This window comes from Limulus polyphemus, unplaced genomic scaffold (assembly GCF_000517525.1).
Source record: "Limulus polyphemus unplaced genomic scaffold, Limulus_polyphemus-2.1.2 Scaffold1127, whole genome shotgun sequence".
Classification (NCBI taxonomy): domain Eukaryota; kingdom Metazoa; phylum Arthropoda; class Merostomata; order Xiphosura; family Limulidae; genus Limulus; species Limulus polyphemus.
In genome coordinates, this window is record NW_013666737.1 from 80,837 (window position 1) to 94,248 (window position 13,412).

Genomic DNA, 13,412 nt, shown 5'->3' on the forward strand with positions numbered 1-13,412 from the left:
GCACCTACAAGGGAAGTAAAACCATTTAAATTTTTTTAATGTTACTGAGTAATGAAAAATGAAAACCATTTTTAACAACCCATTTTTACCTTTATTTCTTTATGGTAGTCCCTGGCAATATTTATATGATAAACTCTGTAAAATATTCATCAAATTGATTATAACTGTCATAAGATACTAGCATTAGGCCTATTATATTTTTTAACAATGCATTTTTTATCTAATCCATTAGGGAATTTCAAGAATTAGAAGTGTGTGATAGTAGTTTTTTGAATCACACTATATCTGTCACATCCATTGCTCACAACACATTTCACTCCATCCAGAATTCAGCAAGATGGCTGAAACATAACACACACACAATATTGGTTGTAACACAAATTATATACGCCATTTATTACAACAACAATTGTTATGGTGTGAATGCCATTTCCAAGCTGACAAAGCATGTTTATAATTATACTTATCCTAAGACATTAGCATTAGACCTAATAAATATTTTAACACTGCATTCTATACTTAGTCCCTTATGGATTTTCAAGAATTAGAAGAGTGTAAAATAATAGTATTTCCCCTAGATTATGTTTGCCATATCCACTGTCAATGATGCATTTTCCTCAGTGCAGAGCTTATGAGGCCAGCTAGAATACAACAAATACAGCAGTGGTTGGAACACTACTTGTATAAGCTATTTAGTACAACAACTGTTATGGAGTGAATGCTTTTTTCAAGCTGACAAAGCATTATTATAATTAATTATACATGTCATAAAATATTAACCCGATGACCACCGGCTACTAACTTTCTTAGTAGCCAATGCAAGTTTTGCTATATTCCATTCCAACAATAAAACTAGTGGATGAAATTGTTTGAAACTTTATAAGAACTTTCATAAATGCACATAGTTTAAGAAACATAAAGCCTTGTACTTTTGATAAATTTTGTTTTTTGCATTATGATCTTTAATATCTTGGAAAATTACATTAGGAAATGGTATTTATAAGAAATGATTACAGATTTGAACTTGTTACTTTTTATGTTTTAGTACATTATTTTAAAATCACGAAAAATTTGTATCGTCCATATTTTTAATTTTTTTTTAATAATCACGTACTCTTCTTATTGTTCCAAGTAATACACAAGACCCGAAAATAATATTTGTAAATAAACCTAAACAATAAATGAGTATTTTTATTCTAAACTAGGATTTCATGTTTATATATGTACATAAAAACATTTTAATTTTGTTTCATAAATGTATTTTTATTTCAAGTTTATGTTTCATTGCAGCTGTACTTTTGTTTATTGTGCTGAATAAACCATGGGGTTAGCAGGGTGAACTTTGTATATTTTCCATAAACTATCTCACCCCTGTTGGGGGTCACTCTTGTTCAGCCCAGCACGGGCACCTTTGAACATTACTGTAGATATGATAGTAAGAAAGCTTTCTGGTACTTGAATATCATTTCTTTGAACTTTTAAACTAGTTTATTTCAACATATGTCCATGTATTTTGTTTCACTATAGAGACAAAACTAATTGCCACTACTAGTGAATGTATGAAACAGTTTACAGTACAGGTGGTTTCAATAACACCAGCTGACACCAGTTACTTGATACATCCTGTTAGAAGAGATTACCAAACAATACAGACACCATAAATTACAAAGAAAATTACTTTACAGCACTTAAAAGATTAATCCTGGTCACATTCCTCTTATTATAGGCAAGATTTTTGTTGGAATTCAAAACTTAAGGTCTTCAGTGTATTGAGACCCCAACTGTGAGAATGTCATAGCTTCCCTGTATTTATTAGTCTGTTTCACAGCCAACATATGAGTTTTATTGCTGTCACTTGTACACTGAGTTTTAAACCATTTAAAAAATATCAGAATAAACTTTATATATATCAGTTACTGTTTTAATTCTAACACAAAACAATAGAAGTGTGGATCTTACTACAAAGTAAAGATTGTAAGAAGGAAAAATATAAAATTATCATGTGGTACTGGTACTAGTAGTATTACGTACAAATCACACAAGTTTATCATTCTAAATACTGAATCATATTATTATTATTATGAGCTAAATATAAAATTATGCTAAGTTATTGAACTTAAAACTACAAATTTAAATGCAAAAGAATATAAAAAAATCACAAACTCTTTCAGTTCAAAGTGCTAAACCTAATTCATGTAAAGACCTTTCACTCACCACTCGATAGCTCTTAACCCTAATAATCATGGATCAACTTCTTTCCTAAAAAATATATCTATTTTGAGTTAATTTTTCAATATAATGATTAATTTAAATAGATATACAATGCAGCATGACTTAAGCTACTATATAAAAATAATAAAAGTCACATACATCCCATGCAGTGTTTTCCAGAAGCAAGTTTTCTAATGCTTATAGAAAAGCACTATTGGCCAATACTAAATACAACCTCTACATAAAATGGCAGTTACTATAATAAGCACCACCCACATTCATATTGTAAAATCCAGAGAACAACGTTTTGTCATGTGCTTTCCTTATCATCCTATGATTTGTCAAACATGCAATACAGGGATTGGAATAACATACCCATATGCTGTTTCATAAAGAAAACAGACTAGAAAAAGTGAAAGGAAAAAATTTTAAATTAAAAAAAAAAATAATTTCTTCTTCGATGGTGCTTATTTACACTCTAAAACATATTTCAGGATTTTTTCATTAAATTCCTCTTTATACTTCATTAAACAATACAATTTTCTACAAATAATTGAATGTTATGCTACTATTTACAAAACTAAAATCTGAAATCCAATAAAAGATAAGTTTTCTATAATTTTTTCAATTCATAAATGTGATTTTGCCCTCACAATAAGATCAAAATGGCCACGGCAGGTAACGGGTTAATATTAGCTCCATTATATTTTTCAACACTGCATTATTTATCTAGTCCCTTAGGGATTTACATGAATTAGAAGAGTGTATAATAATTGTATAATAAAATAAAGTATGAATGCAATAAATTCAATATTGGTCAGACAGATTGTAAACTAAAATGTCATTTGAATGCACACAAATTTGCTGATAAAAAGAGCACTTTATCATGTGTATCAGAACATGCCATCCTTCGAGATAAAACTGAATTAAATTATTCTGTGAGTAACTACACTGAACTGAATGTAAGAGACTCAATGGAAATAAATAAACACAGATTTTTTTCATTTACCTACTGATGACAAAACCCAAGGGCTTTCAAAAGGTTCACCCAAGTTATAGGATTTTGTATTTTTATCAAATAATACTAAACATTTCTAAATTTTCAAACAAAACCAAACATTTTTACAAATTAAAACTGCTATTCAAAAGAAATGTAATGCAGCTTTCTTTTTCAAGTGAAAATCTGGAACAGAAAAATTGTACAAGCATGTTTAGTGCCTAGAGATGAGAAATTTCCGAGTTCCATAACTATAAAAAGAGAAGTGATGATTTGACATCAAAGATGATAAAGCATAAACTCTGAAAACTTGCATGTAAACATATTTAAGATAAAGGACTAATAAGTGATTTATTCAATGATAACTTAGAAAAATGTTTAAATACACAATAACCAAGTTATTCAAAATTATTATTGAAGACCTTGGTAGATTATATATGATCTTATGTCACCTTTTAATTTGATCCATCTTTGTACTAAATGTAATCAATAAAATTATTTTGACTTAAGCTCTGAGTTATTAACAGGCTTAAGCACATTCACATGATAAAGTGTACAGTACAGTTTAGCAAAAGGCTTTCTACTACAGTGTCATTACAACATATTATTTCTACATTAAACCTCGAATGAAGTATACTCGTTTTTAAGCTGAATCCATATGGGATGATTTAAAAATTTATATCCAAATCCTTTAAGAAAGTGTATGTGAAGGAGAATATGTAATAATTATTTTCTCAGAAGAACTTGTGTCAGTGTTACACAATGTTCTAAATAATGATTATCAGAAACACTGTGTAGCTTGACAAATATTATAGACAAACACCTACTTGTCTTGGCTTTTCCTGAGGACCATGCTTGAAATCATTGCGCACTTTGCTATCTTGCGACTTCAAGACAGTTACTGGCTGTTTGAAAATCGATGCAGTCTGTCGAATTGGGGGCACAAGTGAAGCATCATTCCGAATTCCTCTACTATAATCAAACTGCATTCCACGCTGTCTTTTACTTTTTCTCAACAGCATAGAATTTATTTTACCAGTACGGAAATCAAAAGTACTGAGATCAACAACATCTCCCAAGTACCTGGCAAGTTGAGGTTTACTATGAAACTTTTTTCCTGTGGGACTAAATATTCAAAATCTTTAAAATCAAGAAAACAAAAGATTAATACAATTTGCCTAAATTCTAGTATTTCACACTAACATATTCATTAATACAGTTAATGAATAAATAATCTTTATAAATGTTTTTAAAGAAGGTACCAAGTAAGCAGCCCCAACATATGTCATTTTCTACAGATATTAGTATGTGAAAGAAAACATCAAATGACTAAATTTTTCTTTAATAGAAATAACAACAAAGTAGAAGTTTTTGTAAATACCACTACACAGAGATTTCTATATCATATTCAATATATACTTACAACTATGACTTATAAATGCTGATAAATATTCAACAGCTATTTTCAGAATTCCTGATGCTACATGTACTAGAATTAAACCTGATATTTCATGTTCACATTGTACTTCAGTGGCTTAACATTCCTACAAAAGAAATTTCTGTTTTAAGTCTCATTAGAAAAACTGTAATATCATAAATTGGTTTATAACAATAAACTCTCTTATGTTTCCATGACATGAATATGTAACAGCTGGTTTTCATGTATTCCCACTATTACAATTTGATGTATGAGTATTTATTCACGTGTCGTGTATTAAGTTGTAGGATCCTACAGCTATCATTTTGTGGAAAATTTGTAAAAAGTAATTTTAATTCATGTACAGTTACAGTACATAAGTTTATGACTCCCCTAGTTAAGATAGTGAGTATGATGTGTGTTTAAAATTTTTCAGTATAAATAAAGTATTTTTTTGCCAAGTTTGTATGTCTGTGAAAAAAAAAAAAAGAAGTTATTTTTAACATTGATTTGGTAAAATTGTGAAAAATGAGACCCAATTAGCAGCAACTAAATACCAAAGTTATAGTTTTCCTACACTGAAAATGTATTTCCAAAAGGTACTTACCTCCACTTACATGAATAGCTATTCTCATTCAGTGCTGTCCTCTATATATACAAACAATTTTTTTTGCACGTGCCACAAGCCTTTTATCCCCCCTCAATTAGAATTGACTCATTCCAATGCATCTCTCATGCAAATCATCATGCGCCACCCTCCACCAATAAAAGTATGACATACTCTCTCTCTTGGTGCATGTGACTCCATCGATGGAAGCACTGGTTTTCAGTGGGGTGGAATAGTGGGAAGTGTGAGAAGAGGCAAGTACCTATCAGAAATACATTTTCACTATAGGGAACTTATAACTTCTGATATGGTACTTTACCTCACATAAATAGCTAGAATCGCACACTGAATAGGTTGAGGGATCAGTGTGAGGGAAAGAAAAAAGTATCAATCGAAAGCATCCGAAGGACACTCCCTAAAAGGAGACACGTCAGATTCTAAGATCTGATGTAGGGACCGCACCGCTTCTGAACCAGGTATACTCTTCGCCCATTGTAGAAAGACATAGCACATATGGGCAGAAAATGGAGGATCACATCCAAGTGGGAGATAACTAATGTTGGATAGTGATTCAAACCATATAATATCTCTATCTCAGAAATTATAAAAGTGGGTAAAATGAAAAGAATGTGTCCTAAGTTTAGAGTGGCTAGGGTGTGACAGACCATACATGGCAAATCAACGATATCCAAAACCCATGCCGATGGAAACTGACATCCACACAGGGGCAGGATGAGGATCATACCATCAATAAGTCAAATACAATCCAAAACCCAGCCACTGGATACCAACATCCATGTGGAGGTAGGAAAGAGGATCATACCACCAGCAAGTTGACTACAATCCAAAACCCAGCCATCTGGTGGGGGTAGGAAAGAGGATCATACCAACTTCACCTCAAGTTTATGAGGCCTGAGGGAATCCAGAACCCCCTAGACCCATGAATGGGACACAAGTCAATATAAGAAATTGATAGATCAATCCGTGAACCCGATATCCAGTATCGAAAAGATGTTTGCCTAATGTAAACCATCTCCCTCAAAAGTAAAATTAACTAGAACTGCCCCAAGCACAGTAACATCCTCAGAATAATAAGCATTGAGGGATAGCAGAAGGAGAAGAGCCGTAATAATGTGCAAGTACCTCCATGGTGACCCACAACATGGATGAAGTAACAAGAGTACAATTGAAGGAAGAATATAGACATCTGTAATACATGACTGAGGACTTATGTTGATTGGTTCAACACTAAATCTAAACCCCAGCCACTGGGAACCGACATCCATGTGGGGTAAGGACGAGGGATCCCAATCAAAGGGGTGAACTGCAATTTTAATGGCTCAGTCCCATTTATATTTGTTTCATAATGGAGGATATCACATCATCTACACCATCAGAACACCACTGCCCTAATATCAACTGAATGGTTGTATAATCATTTCTATATTTTTTATGCATTTTATATTCCTTAACCTATTCAGGAGGATACCCCCATTGTCCACTATTCCAGTGGCTTGAAACTGGAAAGTGGTAAGGACTCTCAAGCTCCACTAGAAGAAAAGGGTGGGAAAAACAGGAGTCGAGAGGAACAACAGTGCAATGGGTGACCACAAAACCCTATTTTTAAAAGCAGACCATACTGATTTATTCAATATAAGGTAAAGCAGGAATGGGCAGCTATCCACTTCTGCCTTACCCATGTAGTCCATGGGTCAGTATGGTACAAGATGGGCAAATTTTTTGTTAAAAATTCTATTGTGAGAATAAACCTACAAGTGATCTGTGGAACACCCCATCTATGCAGTGTGCATTGCATGGTTATGGAAATATGATACGTAAGTCGACATGGCCGTACAGTGTGGATTTGATCTGTTAAAGAATACCTGGTCAGGTACTATTCTCCACAGTGAGAGATCCAAACACTGAGCAATAATAAATGGGAAAAGAGCCCGTGAAAAGGAAAGAATAAGAAAAACAAAAACTTAGCCAGTCAAAGTCTTATTGACTTCTGAAGAATGGCTACAGGCAAAAGACTATAGCTTGAAGAGAAAGAAACCACAATCAGATGCAAATAGTGAGTAAAAGAACATATTATGGGTAGTCCTCATACCCAATTGAAGAAGTACCTTCAAAGGATGCTTAAGATGAAACCCCAATGAAAAAAATAAGGTGTCGAAATGGATGAGAAAACACCTGGGACAAAGTACAGGAGGAAGATGATAAAGAGGAATAATCCAATTGAATTAAAAACCAAACCAAAATGGCAAAGGTGGAAGGAGAAAGATCACAAACAGTGGATGACTGCCAAGGAAGAAAGAGGCAAGAATGGATACCACAGAAGGAAGCTGTGCAGGCAAACAGAGAAGAACACATACAGGACAGAGAAATCTATCCAAATCAGGCCAAGGATAAAGGTGGGAAAGGAAGAAAGGGAAAGCGGCTAAACAGAGGAGTTATCCTCATGAACCACCAAAGAGTTAAGGCGGGAAAAGGATCTGGAGATAGGAAAAGATATGCAGAAGGATAAAGATTATATGAAGCACTGATGTCAAATAAACAGACCACTGACATCCACAGGCAAACAGGAGAATGAAGTAAGACATAAGGGAATGGTGAAACAAGGATGACTGAGAGACTGGTTCAAATGTAGGCAAAGTGAGATAGTGCAGGACCACATTAATATCCTAATCCAGAAGGGCAATCTATTGTGGCAGACGATGAATTTGAGAGGAACACTTCAATAGGTAAAGTGCAGGTAAATACCTATGGTATCAGGAAAACTGAAAGGTGTAAGACAAGGCTACCCAAAAATCCAAGATAGAGGAGGCGGAAGACCCCCGATCCAAAAGTCAAGTGAGGAAATCTGCATGATGAGGAACAGTGGATTGATCAGGGGAAAACCTTGGACCCAGAAACCAACAACGAAAAATGTTCCATTTGCACTGAGAAACCTCAGTGGTTTGGAACAAGCCAGAAAAGAAGCTAACCATTAGTAGAAGACAGATCTCTTCGCCATTACCGGAAGAAAGCCAGGCATGAAGATGGAGGACAAGAAGGTCTGGATGAAACACCAGTAACTGAGGGTGATTAAAAAAGGGATAGAGTCAGAGGAAAAGGTAACAGAGTAGGAAGTTGGAGCTGGAGAAGCCACGGAAACTACAGCTGAAATGGCCAGGAAGGAGCTATCAGAAGGATTGAACATGAAGTATCAAGGAAGATCAAAATCACCTGAATATGAAGGAGAACAGGGGGATCCCACAAAAGAGCCTGCCCTAAGGGTATAAGGGCCGCCATGGAAGTTCACATTCCCAAGATAACAGAACATCATGAGCTGCAATAGAACTAAAAATCCCATCAAACAATGTCGAAGAGGAGAAGGGTGGGCCCAACTGAGATGGGTGTTGAAAACGAAAAACATCCAAATAGACAAGACATTGGATAGGTTGCAGTAAAGACTTCTCCAACTTGATTAACCAGCCCACTATAGCTGCTTCCAGGAGCAGCTGATAATGGTAACAGGAGGACTACTGTTCAGAATGAGCTAACAGTAAACAGTCATCCAAAGAAAGAGGAAAGTGCAACCTGAGAGCATGTAATTAACAGACGAATGCTCTGAACACCTGACAAAATATACAGGGCTGAAGCAAGTCCAAAGGGAAATGTATGAAACAGATAAACCACCCCATGTAGAACAAACTGAAGAGAGGGTCGCGAGTGACGAGTTATCAGGATATGCAAATAAGCATTCACAACTTTTCTCTTGGTCATCTATACACCTGGAGAAAAAGCCCACCTAAGGGTGAGAAACAAAACCATGGTAAAATGGAGCAGACTGAAAATTAGATTGAGGTGGGACAAACCTATTACAGTCCGCCAGTCTCCAATTTTTTGTAAGGACAACAAACAGCCTGGAGAAAGATGATGAACAGGTGCAATGGCGTGTTGATATACAAGATCTTGTACCACCTCAGACAGACACTGGCTGGAGGCAGGTTGCCATATCGTATGGAAGGAAAAGGGTACCTGAAACAAATGAGGTGGGAAAAGAAATAGTAGAACAAGTCCCTGTGATAAAATTCAAAGAACCCATGGATCTATATTGAAAGATCCCCAAAGGGTAACAAAATCATCAAGTCAAACTCCCACCAGGCTGGAACCCATTGGTTAGTCTCTGGTACTGTTGGCGACATGCCCATCTGCAATGAATAAAACGACAAGATGAGAAACCCCTGGAAGGAGGAACAGGGAATGGTAGATAAGGATCAAAACAGGAAAAATGAATAGGGACTTGTCATGGCTCCAACTGCGACAAATGTGCAACCAAAAAGGAAATGATAAAGTGTTAACATACAGATTACACATGTGATTCCAAAGTCTCATATATATTTTCGAAAACATACCGCCAAAGAAAAAGGCCATACATAAATCCCTAAAATAAAGAGGTGGCAAATGAACCCAGGACAAGGTCACATTGTGACCCAGAAGATCCCAACAACAGTGAAACCGCGTGTGTAAAGCGAGAGCCGAAGATGAGAAATGAGCCAACATGGAGGTTATAAGGAATCATAGAAAAGTAGGGAAATGAATAAAACATCATACATCTGAGAAATCATGCCAAAAAAAATGCCATATTAGGCATACCTGATTCTGCAGGAGGGGTAGTGAATGACACGGCAAAATCTGGTGGTGTAAAAAGGCTATCAAATCTTCAGCAGCATGAACAGATTTGGCTTGTTCAGGAGGATTAGTGGGGCAAGTTCAGGATGTGGGGGTTAACCCATAGAATGATCAATCTCATATCAGATAATTGCAGAGAAATACAGTGATAGGTCTCCCCACCTGCAACCTCTGAAATAGTGCTAGAGGTATAATACCCAAAGTGGGAACATGAACCTCAGAATTCATTGTAGAAATACATAAATCAAACAAAAGTGTTGGATGTAAAATATGAGTGTGAGAGGAAAAAATAAAGACTGGGAAATTAAGTTAAAGAGTTCTTTAATGTAAAGCAAAAAAGGTAATGAAGAAATCCCACTTTGGAAATTAAGCTATTAAAATCCTGAAAGCAATTCACATGAAGAGCACCAAAACAAATAACATCTGAACAAGAGTAATGCCAAACGAGAAGTGACAGTTCTGTAGAATCGAATAGAGGGAATCACATGCATCATGAGAGTACGTTGCACTCTTATTGGTGGTGGGTTGAAACATGTTCATTTGCAAGACAGACACATTGGAATCAGTCAATTCCCATGGAGGGGAGATAAAAGGCTTGTGGCATGCATCAATTTTTTTTGCATATAGAGGGCAGCACTGAACAAGAATAGATATTTATGTGAGGAGATAATGTACTGTATTGGAACCTTGTTTTACTTTTTGCTTTTTTTTTTCTGCTATTTTAAGTTTCTATTTATAAGTGTTAGTTTTTTTAGGATTAACATACTTGGGCCTGATATGATCCAAATATTACTTGTATATCTTGAGGTCTAAGGTTCATTACCAGGTGTTCTCATTTGAGCCACATGAACTAATAAGTAATTAAAATGATGTTTCAGCAACTATTCTGTTGTCATCATCAGGTTTTTAATCTTATATCATTTTAGATACAGGTTTTATTTTTAATCTAAGCTTAATTGGAACCAATTAAAATGTAAAAAACCAGCATAACTGTACTATTTATTCATCATTCACAATCAATTTAATTAACAAGTCATTTGAACTTGCAATTCAGTATGAATTTTTGTTGAGTGTTGGTTTACCAACAAAAATAAATTTATATGTGCAGCTAATTTCTATGTGCAAGAGAATCCTCAAATGCATTATCCTTTGTATAAGATAATATATATGCTGTGTGTGTAAACAGTGACAGATGAGAGAAGAAAGAGATGCAATCATACTGAATGATGCTTTTCCACTAAATTTCAGCATTTGTGTGATATAATGGTTCAATTTTGAATTAAAAAAATCAGTGAAAAAGAAATTGTTTTTCACTTTGAAGATCTCACAAACTCACATGTGTATCCACTGACTTGGGAAGTGCTAGTAGTGGATGAATCTATTTGATGTTTTTTTGAAAAGCCTTAGCCATTGAACTGTTAGTATTAAATACATTGTAGAAACACACAACACAATACTAACAGGGTCATTGCCTCTGCTGTTTACTAGTTTGTTATGAGGGGCTAAGTTAATATGTGATGTTGATAATAAGTCACCTTGAGGTAACTAGCATGTTTTATACATATATATATAAAAAGACTAAGTTCTTAACCAACAGGCTAGAGAAAATAAGCTCTTCACAACTGTCCAGTTAAAAGTAATTTCCTGCGAGATCAAAGTTACTGTATGTATGTTTCCTAGTGCTTTTGTATTATACTTATCTTTTTTCTTTGTTATTAGCCAATAGGGTTATAAGAGTGAAATGTTTGCGACTGCTCTACAGACTACAAATGGTTGAGTATGTTAGATCAAAATTATTTTGAATAAAGAAATCACACAAAGATGTACTTGAAAGACATGTATCATAACTATATTTTCACATCGTTTGGTGTTTTATGTCACCAAAAACTGATTCCTTTTGGGAAGGGTATGTAAAAGCTCTTTCCTGTGCAAAATATTAATATACTCAGAATTATAAAAACTTGTTCAGATTGGGGATATCTGGTGTGCCAGTACTATCCAGAAAAAGACCTTCAAAAATTTATAAAAATTTTAAAACTAAATTCTTCAAGTTAGGCATGTTCTTTGAAAAAAAAAATATGATGGCTGCAAGTAAAAACCTGGCTGGCTCATAAACAATATACAGGATAAAAGTAAAGAAAAGCATTATAAATATAAGAAGCTTTAAATGAATGCAATGATGAGAGATTTAGAGGATTATAAAATAACCAGAGTTAGTCAAATAGGAAAATGTAAAAAAGTATATGAAGAAAGATTGCCTGAAAATATGAAGATAAATAGTACAGGAATTCTTCAAATACATCAAGGGTTAGCTAAATGTTAGAATAGAAATTGGGCCTTCAAGGGCTTAAAACAGGATAGCTAATACCTGATTATTATGAGATGGCTAAGTTATTAAATTTACTTTTTTCTTCAGATTTTACTATGGAAGATTTAATCAATATTCCTCACTCTGAACAGTTGCTGGATAAAAACAAGACTGAACATATTTACATTAATTCTAAGCTGTATTCCTCACTCTGAACAGTTGCCAGATAAAAACAAGACTGAACATATTCACATTAATTCTGAGCTTAAAAAAAAATTGGGATGTTTAAAGAATAATAAAGCGTCTGATCTTGAGGTTAATGATCAGATATGTGACCACTTGCTATTATTTTCAAGGGAGGTGATAAAATTTGTCCCAATAATTATAGGTCTATTACTATTAGTCTTATATAACCTTTCAATACACAAACTTTGGTACATATCCAAAGTTTAATAGATACATATCGAACAAATACCTCACTCAGTCACTGATTCTTTAACTTTACCTCAGCCAGCTTGTCATTTATTTCGCATTATGTATAACTACAATTTATAAATTACAAATACATTATTCTTTCTTTCTAACCTCAACGTCTTAATAGAAAGGCGTGATATTTTTATTACGCAATTTATAATGTTACCAACACTGAAGTATTAAACTACAAATTACGTGATTAAACTATCTTATGCTTGTTAATGTTAATTGTTATACTTATATTTATAACAAATATAGTGTTACTTAGAATGTTACCGTTAGGATAAACAAAACTGAGTGTGTTAACATAACTTAAGTCTTAATCCTTAAATTATAGTATCGTATTAGTATTACTGTCACAATAGTACATATAACATATACCTGTAATAATAAACGTCTATTTTGCCAGCTGAAATACCCGTTTTTCGAATGACCTCTTCTCGTTTCCAACCGCTTGGAAGAGCGGAACACTCCATTTTTCAGAGAACCGATAACGCCTTTTCCCTTAACATAATCAAATCCAGATGAGAAGCGTAGCCTATCTGTGAATTTAACACTCACTTAAAGTTGATAACCAGAATAAGTTAACGTGGTTGGTTTTGAGCTCAAGTTTTAGTACAGAGGGCGGTTTAGACACAACACCTCGTTAAATAATATCTTTCTACATCATAACGTGTAATCTTTACCCACTGGCTTCGTAGACTTTTAACATAATGTTGCG

General features: G+C 34.2%; 1 protein-coding gene across 1 annotated transcript in view; it reads right to left on the bottom strand.

Annotated features, from left to right (window-relative positions):
- Window positions 1-13,386, bottom strand: part of LOC106462257 (methyl-CpG-binding domain protein 2-like) — a 30,185-nt gene extending 16,799 nt beyond the window's left edge. Inside the window, exons 1-2 of the mRNA XM_013922157.2 lie at window positions 13,073-13,386; window positions 4,036-4,333 (exon numbers count right to left, since the gene is read on the bottom strand). Coding sequence (XP_013777611.1) covers window positions 4,036-4,333; window positions 13,073-13,167 — 393 coding nt within the window. The 5' untranslated portion in view covers window positions 13,168-13,386. The remainder of the gene's footprint in view (window positions 1-4,035; window positions 4,334-13,072) is intronic.
- Between the last annotated feature and the right edge of the window lie 26 nt (window positions 13,387-13,412).